The sequence below is a fragment of the Poecilia formosa genome, unplaced genomic scaffold, assembly GCF_000485575.1.
Source record: "Poecilia formosa unplaced genomic scaffold, Poecilia_formosa-5.1.2 Scaffold452, whole genome shotgun sequence".
NCBI classification, from domain to species: Eukaryota; Metazoa; Chordata; class Actinopteri; order Cyprinodontiformes; family Poeciliidae; genus Poecilia; species Poecilia formosa.
The window spans coordinates 283,070-294,612 of NW_006800391.1; the positions used below are offsets into that span (position 1 = coordinate 283,070).

Consider the following 11,543-nt stretch of genomic DNA (forward strand, 5'->3'; position numbering starts at 1 on the left):
AGCTCCCCTCCAGCAGCACTCCATGAAGAAATGCAATAAATTCCTTGTTGTTTTATGAAAATTTACAACTTTGTGATACAAGTTTATGAGTGGTCGTGCATGGGGATTGGACGGCGAGCTGGTCATGTGGACGCGCTTAACGTGAACATGAACTTTTTATGATTTCCCAAGTGGCTATAATGCTGCAGCGCTGCTCTCCGGCCCGAACAGCCGCCCTCTCCTCCCCTACTTCGGCCGAACCTCGTAAGCTACCGAGCGAACCTCATCCAGCGGATAAATAAAACTAAGCGCTTATATCGAACCGAACTGCTTATTAACAACAGTGATCGTGACTGCAGAGCAGAGAGGAGCAGAGACTGACAACAATCCGCCTTCCTCCTACTTCTCCACCCGCTCCTCTTCCTCCCTGGCTCCGCTCTCCGGCGACTCTGGACTGACGGTCTGAAGAGAGGACAGCAGAGGCCATCCCTGGAGACACCATACCGGAGACTGAATCTGTTTTTGTATTATTATTTTTATTATTATTATTATTATTATTTATTTATTTTTTTTGTTGCTTATTTGTTTGTTTGAATTTGACATTACGCTTGATGATTAGCAGTAGAATAGGGGCGATGATAGCAGATGACAGGACTATTTTTATGTCTCGACGTCCCCCCGGTGACATCAGAGGATCTGCGAAACCACCTCTCCCTCGCCCTCACCTCCGCTTCCTCACAGACCGGGTAAGATGCTGCCTCCTGTCCTTCCAGCAAGCCGCCGCGGGGAGCTGCAGGTGAGTTCGAATTATCGGCGCAGAGGTAATGCGCATTGTTCCCGCAGTTCTTAAAGAAACAACGTGAAAATAACAAGAAAACTGTGAGACTGGGCTTTGTGGAAACCTTCCTAATTCTGGGTGATGGGTTAAAGTTCGAATGAGCAGCAAGTGAATCGCTTATGTGTTGGGTTAGGCTCTGGGGTTGTTTCCCCAGATGAAATGGCCTCTTCTAAATGATGGGATTAGGTGTGGAGAGGGCATACACTGATGGAAAAGCAACGACTTGGATTCCGGGCGTGTTCGTGAGAAACTAATGCTGGCTTTGATGTTAGAACAGGTGCTGCGGATTTGACACTTCAGAACTGTTAAATCAGACGACAGGAAATAGGACTGTTCATCTGCATCTGTGTGTGTCAGAATGTGGTCGGACCTGGTCGGGACTGTCTCTTTGCTTTAGCTAATATCTCTCCATCTGAAAATTGAGACTTTTTCACGTCCAGAGAACAGAAAAGAACTTCCAGGTTCTTTCAGGCGTTTCACATCCTGTGTGTGTGTGTGCGTGTGTGTGTCCGCGCGCGCGCGTGTGTGTGTGTGTGTGTGTGTGTGGTCGTGAGGACCCTCTGCTCCTTATGGGATCCAGAAAAGGAATTGTTTTTGGTGTAGGGTTTAGATTTAGGAATAGGTCATGAATTGAATGTAGGTTATGTGGTAACGGTTCAGTTTAGTTTCAAGGTAATGGTTAAGTTTTAGAAATTAATGATAAATGAATGGAATTCGATGCAAAGTCTTTGTGAAGATAGAAAGACATACTAAGACACTATATGTAGTATATATACTACATATGTAGTATATATATGTAGTATATATACTACATATATATATATATATACACATATGTGTGTGTGTGTGTGTGTGTGTGTGTGTGTGTGTGTGTGTGTGTGTGTGTGTGTAGAGGTGTGCTGTGCGTGTGTGTATACAGGAATGCTGCTCTGTCCGTTCTAGCACATTTATGACTTTGTTTCCCCACTCATTTCCTCCTGTGGGTGGGTGGCCTGTGTGTTTTCTGTAGCTTCTGTGGTCAAAATACCACCCATCATCCCGTGTCACCTTCCCACCCTCATTCACGATAGGTGGTGTCGCTTTGCTCTGTCTCTCTGCTTTCCGCTGTGCTGCCATCTCAGATCCCAACATCTTCCCTGAGCGGAGTCCGTAAATCTCCAAAGAAACCAATATTCACATGTTAAACCAGACAAAACAACACGGTGTTTCGAAGTATATCAAACAAATAAAAGTAAAACAGAGCACATGCGCTTTCATTTTCTAAATACACGGTGAGCAAAATGATGAAATTTCTATTATTAATTCTAAACTTATTTTGTAACGTTTCACAATGAGGAGGCGACATACAATCAGCCTCATTGAGGTAAGCGGAAAGTTTTTCATGTTTTGTTTTGGGAGAAATCATTTATCTTCTTTCTTGAAAAGCATGTAGAAAACAGTTTCCTCTGTCCTACAAATATGATGAATAAAAAATGAGGCAGCTTTAACATGATTACCTACAGGTACGATGGTAGCCTACAGCTTTCTTTCTCTTCCCTCTTTTCTTCCTTTTCTTTTTTTCTTTTTTTCTTTCTCTCTTTCAATATTGGTTTGTGCGTGTGGTGGGGGAAATGTTCGTTTTGCAATTTTGTCTTGCTATTTCTAAATATAACTGCATAATTTGTTTTACCTCACAAACAACGATAGCTAGATAGATAGATAGATAGATAGATAGATAGATAGATAGATAGATAGATAGATAGATAGATAGATAGATAGACCTCACACTCTGCCTTTATACGTGAAGCTGTTCGAACAAAAGTCTCTGGTGCCATCTAGCGTCTCATTGAAAATATCATACATGGCCACATATAGACTGTTCATATTGAGAGGTGAAATGTCAGCCTTGCGAAAATATAATAGTTTGTGATTTCCATCTTTTTTTTTTTTTTACTGTTGATTGTTGTTGTGTTTGACTTAAACGACAACAAAACAGACTTACTGGACAGACAGACTGACTCTAACTTGTTCCTTCACTTTTTGCAGTTGTGGTGGAAATAAATATGCTCCCAAGTACCCAGTCTTACTATGAAGCATGTGTTGATTGCTTAGGTCATTCGGTCGAAATGAGAAATATACTGAGACTTTGGACAGAGCAGCAGCGTGTTAATCGATTCTACATCTTTGAATCCAGCGTAAGTTCTCAGAATCTGCTCTTTCCGTCGACACTGACAAAGAACAGTTTAATTAATGAACACGAAAAAGAACAATGTCCTATAAAACGTTCAAAGATGCGCGCTTGCGAGGACACACACAGAGGAGCGCTTATATCCACTTATATCCTTGTGGGGCCTATTTCTGTCTACAGTGTGGAAACCACTGCTCATTATGGGGATATTTTCTTGGTCCCCACTTTTGGTCAGGGTTAGGTATCTGATGATTTGGGTAAGGGCTAGGATGTAGGAAATGAATGGAAATTAATATAAAGTCCCCACAAGGCACGAAAACACGACTGTGTGTGTGTGTGTGTGTGTGTGTGTGTGTGTGTGTGTGTGTGTGTGTGTGTGTGTGTGCGTGCGTGCATGTGTGTGTATAACGAATCATTTATGGAGAACCCACATCAATTTTTAAATCACAAGCGCAGCGGCTGATGAATCCTCATTTTATGTAGAATTCCAAATTTGGGGGTTATTTAAATAAATGTTTGTTTGTTTATCTTCATGAAGGGATCCTGCGCCAATGTCCACAATTATTATTATTATTATTATTATTATTATTATTATTATTATTATTATTATTATTATTATTATTATTATTATTATTATTATTATTATTATTATATGTTTTTAGATTATTTTTTAATAATACAAGCTTGCAGAGCAGCATTCATTCCAAGTTAACTTTTAACCTTCGGTACGCTTGAGAAGCTGGAGGGCTGCTCCAGTTGCTGATCGTCCGGTGAAGTGATCCGGCGCAGGAGTTCAGGGTGATGCAGATGAGGCGCTCAGCCGCTTTTCGCTGCCTGGAAACAATTTATACATTAAGACAAAAAAACGCGCAAGTAAGCCCGTTTCTGTGAGTTTGTCATTAACTCACGTAGGCGAGGTCAGTTAGAGGGGCCTCTAACACACACACACACACACACACACACACACACACACACACACACCTCTTCATTGAAGTGTATTGATCCTTCTTTCAGCACTATGGAATCTTGTTTTGTGTTGGCCACGATAAAAAATGTATTCTCACACAGGTCGGTTTCTGTTAGTGTTTCCCCCTTTAATCATAAAATTTAAGGAAACGAGTACATTTCTTTTAAAAATGCATAAATAGACACATAATTCGACGAATAATATGAGATATTGTGGAAGATATATAGTGGAAAACATCTCTGCAGGGAGAAAAGTGCTGCAGCTGATATGAAGCAATCTGTTCAGTGTATGCATGCATTCCTTTGAACTGAACATTTATCCATCTGCTGCTTCCAGCGGCTCTGTTTTCACTTCGCCGCCATCTCTCGACTTTACAAGGAGTCATAAAGAGCAATAAAGCCATAAAATCTCCGATGTCTTGCGCACACACACTAAACACACCCACGCGCGCGCACACACACACGGGAGAAAAGAAGAGTCATAAAGCCATAAAATAGAGGTCCGAGTCTTTTAGCTTTAATTGTCACTGCTATCTGAAGTTTCTCACATTCCTGGACTTCCTTCAGCGGTCCTCAGATGTTTACACTGAAGTTAACACAGACACATACGTCTGATTTACTGCGCAGAAATACAGCCAGCTTATCCGTTGAAAAAGCTGAAACGTTTGGGCTTATTATCATCCTTGGAAGTTTTGGGAGTCCAGGGCAGACTGTCTCTAAATGTAGATCCACAAAGAGCAGCAGCTTCACGCTAGAGGCTAAATATTGGCGGTTTCCCACACTGACCGCCTCCAAAGTTTTCACATGTGCGTAGCCTCCTTGAATACTTTGATACATTTCAGAAAGTACAAGCATGACAGAGTTATATATTATGCGGAAATTCTACGCATGTACAACAAACATACAGTACATTGACAAGACTGTAAACATTTAAGCGTTTTTATTCTCTTAATATTGCACACGTTCCAGTCTAAACCAAAGGGAAAAGGCCTGTTACAAAAACATGTTATGGCTGAACGTTTCTCAGGATGCATTTTAAGAAGATGTGTGTAAGTAAATCGTAAGCCAAGGAAAATGCAGTTTGAGCCCCATCCACAACAACAACAACAACAACAACAACAACAACAACAACAACAACAACAACAACAATAATAATAATAATAATAATAATAATAAATAATAAATAATAATAGATACAGCTTGTTAAGGTAAGATATTATCAGTGACAAAGCAAAAATATGAAAACCATAATATTTACTCTATGTCACTTATATATAATTTATTGTAAAGAAGAAGCTGTTCTGGGTTAAACGGCTCTGCGTCGATCTGAAGGAAAAGACTGCCTGTCTGAAATGAACACGGCAGCACGATGAAAGTATTTCTGAAGAGTGGTACTGTATGTTCCCCGTCCGCTGGAGATACTGAAAACACGTGGTGTGTTGGTGCCAAAAGCTCCAAACTGCTTGCAGAAAGATCCATTTCTCTGCCGTTTGATGCTTTTTGCCCCCGACTGTCCAACACACCTGCGACGACACACAACAGTCTGCACTGAAACACCACGTGTCTCTTCAGCAGTAACTACAGTCCATGTCCATGAAATAAGAAAGCCGCACTGATTGCAATGCTTTTAAATGAAAGAATCGTGTTTTGAAAACCGGTTTAATGAGGTTATTGTTTAACCTGATTCTGTCTGAACATCAGCAGCTTTAAAGTCAGCAGCCACAACAAACCAAACATCATTCATCGATTGAGGACATCTTTCGTGCTTTTTATATGATCTGTGATCTGTATAACTGGGTCAAAAACTTACTTAACAATTTATAAAATTAGTTTGCAAACTAATTTTATACATTGTTATGTTTGAACTAAACCTCATGCAAGGTAAGTTTATTTGCATAACACATACAGGTAAAAACAAACAAAAAAACATAAGCAACAAAAATTACATTTTCCCAAATGTCATAAAACAGTCAAAAATCCTCATATTAAAATATTGGAATGAAGACTAGAATTAATGAAAGTTCCAGTCATTATTAATAAAAGTCAATTACAGATACCTGGATTTTTAACGTTAATTTAAATTAACTCAATGTTCTACTATTTTCGCCGTGTTTTTGCAGTTTATTACAGATTAGTGACGCATAAAAACTGAATGATGCCCCCCATGCCGACTTGCAATTATAGCCTTATGCGACAGACCTGTTAGGTTTTTTATTTGTTTTGTTTTGGAGAAAAGCCACGCAAACGGCATTTGTAAAGTTGCTCGTGAAGTTGAAAAAGTTATGATTTAGACCCATTCGATTTTTGTTTTCGCTGTTTGCAAAAAAGTGACAAGAAAATATAAAGAATAAGTCATTTCTAAATCAATTAAAATTAATCTATTTATTAGTTTTCCAACAAAAACGTCATCCATCATTTTTTCACTTTTTAATTGATGATTCATTTGTTGGAAACACTTTGACATGTTGGCCTGTTTTGATTCTGTATGTCCGATGATTTATTTCTTCACACCACGTTAACTTTTTAAAATTAACTTCACTGCTTGTTTTCGTCATCACCGTAAATATTAAATTAGATGTCGGAACATGGGACTATGTGGAACCTGTTCCGAGTTTTAAAATGACCAACCCGACCGCTTGATATGCCAAAGTCACTAATGCAAAAGGATTATAGTTAATACAATAACAGTGTTACCGTCCTATGTCTGTCCCCCGACTGCAGGCAATCCCTGTCCTTTTCCAAGAGTCGCTGCTTATCAATGATTAGACCCCAGTCAGCTCCAAAACAATTTGGCTGCTTCCCGTTCCCACAAAGCGGGGAGGAAACAGAGCGCCCTGCCGGGGAGAGAGGGAGTTCATCTTCTTTGAAAGAGGCCAAGAGAGGGGAGGTGGAGGTCAAAAAGTAAAAAGTAAGTTAAAAATAAAGGTTGCAATTTTCAAATTCAGGTGGTCCAGCAAGAAACACGAAAATTAGGCTGAAGTTATTCAGCTTCCCAGCCATCTCTGAATGGCGTCTTTAATAAGAACTTGGCTTCTTGGGAATACACTGGGTGGGAGAGTAAAGTAGAAGCAAAAAATAGAGTCTTTGTCTCGATTTATCAGTCGGACTGTCTGTAGTTTGGCTACGGGGACAAGCCGCAGCCTGTGGAGGAAACAAAGAGAGACACAGAGAAGAAGATTTATTTATGGTTGCGGTTATTTTACAACCTCACTGACACACATTCGGCTTGAAAGTTTCTTTCCATTTTTCCTTTTGCTTTTGTCCTTTTCTCTTTCTTTCTTTCCTTCTTTCTTTCTTTCTTTCTTTCTTTCTTTCTTTCAACAAAGAAGAAAATTATCGGTGTCTCCTTGAGTGGTATGTGTGCTGTGTGTGTGTGTGTGTGTGTGTGTGTGTGTGTGTGTGTGTGTGTGTGTGTGTGTGTGTGTGTGTGTGTGTGTGTGTGTGTGTGAGGTGACTCGGTGGTGTTAATGTGCATTGTATATGTACGAAACATAGTTTTTAAAATTTTATTTAAGTTTTAATTTCGCTATGCTGAGTTCAGACAAAACAAACATCTGAAGCACAATGAAGTCTAAAAAATGGCAGTCTTTGTGAAGGCACTTCCATGCGCAACTCCTGAAAACATAAAAAACATTAATTCTCACTGTCTCAAAGTCAACTATAGATAAATAGAATGCAAAATGTTCCTCTTCTGTGCTTACATTCTCATTTATACGTTAACTAGAGGACTTCAATTCAGTAATTTGAACATTTCTCTTGTTAGATTCTAGTATATACCTTCGGGTAAATTGTTTGATTCCTTTGCCATTTAAAAGAGTGCTGGTGTAATCAGTGTCATTGAAACCAATACAAAATTGATTTTTCTGTTTCTTTTCTTCTTCTCCTCTTACCTTTCAGACTAATCAGTGTCACAGCTCAGGAACATAATCATTCACAGCACACATAGATCACATGTAACCAATTCTAAAAACTGAAGCGGAAGTTTTTGAATCAATGTCGCCTTCAGACAGCAGAATATGGAATAGACAGCGAATTCTTCTGAATTCTATTCAGAAGATTGCCATTCGATCGGCATTCGTTCTGATAAAGAAAAAAGAAAGCTTGTGAAAGAGGACACACACGTAGAGTAGCGGGGATGTAAATCAACCCAGCAAACAATCAAAGCCCACCAATTACAAACAGTCAAACGTCTAAATGACAGGAAGGGAGAAGAGCCTCCATTCTAAGCTAACTTAGATCCCTACAAACAACATGCAAACATACAGGATGATACACGAGTCGTGTGCGGTCCAGCATGTTGTATTCATACAATAAATTCATTCTGACGCGATGTGTTGGCTATTATCCACAAAATGAAAAGGATATGTGCTCAGTTTCCTCTGGTGGTGAAGCTTCAGCCCAAACATGCACACACACGATTGTACTGGCAGGCGCTGGCTGCGGTTTTTATGGGTTCAACATCAGATGAAGGACGACACACAAGAGGAGATACGATCAATTTAACGCGCGGACAATTCCGCTGTGATTGCACAATCTCACCGGGAGCTGCAGGAAGATTAGAAAGAGAAATGAAATGACAATTAGAAAGGGAGAACGGGAGTGGGAGATTGAAGTAGGGAAATAAGAAAAAAAAGGGGCGGGGGGGGGGGAGCGAGAGGGTCGCGGGAGTTCCCAGGCCCCCTCCTCTTCCTCCTCCTCTTCTCTCCCAAACGAAAGGAAAAATGAGGTGAACTAATGCCATGCAGAGGAGCTTCTCATTGGTCAGTGCTTGGTCAGCTGGTCTCTGACTCCCCCTATGCTCCTCACCCAATTCCTGTGACATACACACACATAGACTCTTTCTTGCTACCGAGCCCCCCAACACACTATGCTAAAGCACTGGCACCCAGCCACCCCAGCTTCACCCTCCTCACCCCTCCTCCCAATCTGCGATAAACTCAGTGATAGCAGCAGCAGCAGCCCGTCGGACTCTGGGCTATAAAACACAACAAATCATAAAGTGCAGGCAGGGAAGGCAGAGGAAGGAGGACGGGAGGAAGAACCGTTAGTCTCCTTCTTCTTCTTTACCGCGTTATCATTGTTGTTGTGTTTGTTACGTGCCCTCCTGTACTTCCCTCTTCTCTTCTTTTCCTCCTTCTCCTTTCCCACTTTTACCAATGAGTTCATATTTTGTAAACTCCTCTTTTCCGGTGATACCGGGAACGGGTGGAGGCGGCCAGACGACGTCGGCAGAACCATTCCTTGGTCAGATCTCACTTTACTCATCGGGATACGCAGACCATCCGCTCAGACACTACCCAGGGGCAGCGACTGTGACTGCGGCCGCGGCCGTGGCTTACAGCGCTCACCAGGATAAATCTTATCCAGCCTCTACCTACTACCAGCAGGCTGCGAACGGAGCGTACAGTGGGCACCGAGTGACGGGGGTGGCAGTTGGGGGCTCGACTGGACCTGGTGCATGCGACTACGCCACAGCAGCAGCGGCGGCTGCCGCGGCGGCCACGAACTTCTACCGAGACAAGGATCATCCCTGTAGTCTGGATGAACACCAACTTGCTCTGAACCAAGACGGCATGCATCGCAAAATGGAGTGCGCTGGGCTCGGAGCAAAGGGGTTATTTGGAGAATCCATGGATGACAAACAAACAGCACCAACTCCGATTTATCCGTGGATGCAGCGGATGAACGCATGCAACGGTGAGGGTTCTCTTCTTCTCTGTTAAACTGACGTTTTGTTTCCTCTGTCAGCCAGCCTTATTCCGTCCTCTTCCTCCTCCTCTTACTGGAGCTGCTTTATAAAGCTCGTTTGTAGGCTTACCAGTCAGTCAAGGCATTGATGTTTTATTGTCCATCATAAAACTGGTTTGTTTGGCTCAACGTCGCAGTTACTTTGTGACCTATTGACTGACGCAGCTACCGGGCAGGGACAGCTAACTTAAAGCTGTTAAAGCTCAGTCTGGCAGGCATTGTTTTCAATGAGGGACAGGAGGAGCACCAATATTGTCATTTGCTCAACCTATTTGCTTCTTCCTGAATGGTACTATTTAGAGTATTTTAATGTGTAAATTGCAAAACATTTCTTTTTTGTCAAAAAATAATTCTTTAAGAGAACAGTTTTTCATCCGGTTGTTTAAAACAATTCCTGTTTTTGATTAAAAAAATATATCATTTAATTTCCTGAAATTCAATGATGCAGCCCCCTACCACACACTACCAAAGCACTACTAAATATAATGAATCCCTGCATCGTGTACTGATTATTCAAAACAGGGCGACGATCGTTTCACTGTATGAGAAAATGCAGGACTGGTAGTGACAACTAGGTCAGGGTGTTTTTTATATCAGTCTTGCTCTTCAGTGTTGCAGGAAGTACATCAAAGCAAGATTTACACGTGTGCTGATGCTGTCCTGCAATTTACAGATTTATATTAGTAAGAAGGAAAATGGAATATTGAGTGTCGATTAAAGAAAAGTCAGTGGGTCCTAGCTGCTGTTGTGCTCGGTCCTTCAAGAGATTCTTAACTGGACAGGACGTGGAAAAAACATCAACTATATGAAAAACTGTAAGAAGAGAAAATCTAGAGGTAATTAGTAGTCTAATGTAAAGTTAGATCTAAAACGAAATCCACAAAAAAGAAACAGGTTATCTGTGATTTAAATTTTATTTTACATGTTTCTGTTGCAACGGTGTGATTTTCCACATGTTCTATATTTTGATATATTCAAAATCAAAATGTTGAACCCTCTTTAGATAAGTAATCTGAAGATTTAGAGTATTGTGGCTTGAACATTTTTCAGTGTTATTCTAAATAAAAATAACTACATCTTCTGTTCTTAGTATCATTAACAGAAGAAACATTGAACTGATTCTTAAATGATTAATAGAGAAAGATTTATATTTAACCGAAATCAAGTACCCTTGTCAGCGAAATGCGCCATGTGTATAATTTTTGGTGTAAATACTTAAAGGAATGTAACTCCTCTCGTGACTTTGTCTCTTTTTATCTGTTAGGTACCTTCGGCAGCCCCGGAAGACGTGGCCGGCAGACATACACTCGCTACCAAACCCTGGAACTGGAGAAGGAATTCCACTTCAACCGGTACCTCACTCGGAGACGGCGCATCGAAATTGCGCACGCGCTCTGCCTCACTGAGCGTCAGATTAAGATCTGGTTCCAGAATCGGAGAATGAAGTGGAAGAAGGAGAACAAGCTCATTAACTCATCTTCTTCCTCCTCTTCCTCCTCATTCACTCTAAATGGTACAGATGAAGAAGAGAAACGGACGGAGTGAAAGAAAAGAAAATGACGTGAGACATTAAAAGCAAGAGAAGGATGGAAGAAAATTCGTGCTCCAATGTGTTTGTTAGATGTGGACATTTTGTGAGCCCACCGCTCCATTCGTTTCTGTCTGACAGCTCAACCGTGTGGATCACAAAAAGGACCAAGATGCTTTAGTTTCTCTAAAATGAGTCACTAAACGTTGTATCAGTGAAAACAACGTTTTGACCCACTTTTGATTTGGAGCTGCTTCTTCTTCTTCTTCTTCTTCTTCTTCTTCTTCTTCTTCTTCTTCTTCTTCTTCTTCTTCTGC

At 41.0% G+C, this 11,543-nt stretch overlaps 2 protein-coding genes across 2 annotated transcripts in view; both read left to right on the forward strand.

Annotated features, from left to right (window-relative positions):
- The first annotated feature begins 534 nt into the window (after positions 1-534).
- Positions 535-11,543, forward strand: part of hoxb3a (homeobox B3a) — a 71,288-nt gene continuing 60,279 nt past the window's right edge. Inside the window, exon 1 of the mRNA XM_016663889.1 lies at positions 535-775. The gene's annotated coding sequence lies outside the window, so the exon portion shown is untranslated. The remainder of the gene's footprint in view (positions 776-11,543) is intronic.
- Positions 9,082-11,537, forward strand: LOC103155863 (homeobox protein Hox-B6a-like). Its single transcript, XM_007577746.2, has 2 exons — positions 9,082-9,647; positions 10,963-11,537. Exons 1-2 carry the CDS (start codon positions 9,107-9,109, stop codon positions 11,241-11,243), a joined length of 822 nt encoding a protein of 273 aa, XP_007577808.1. The 5' UTR covers positions 9,082-9,106; the 3' UTR covers positions 11,244-11,537.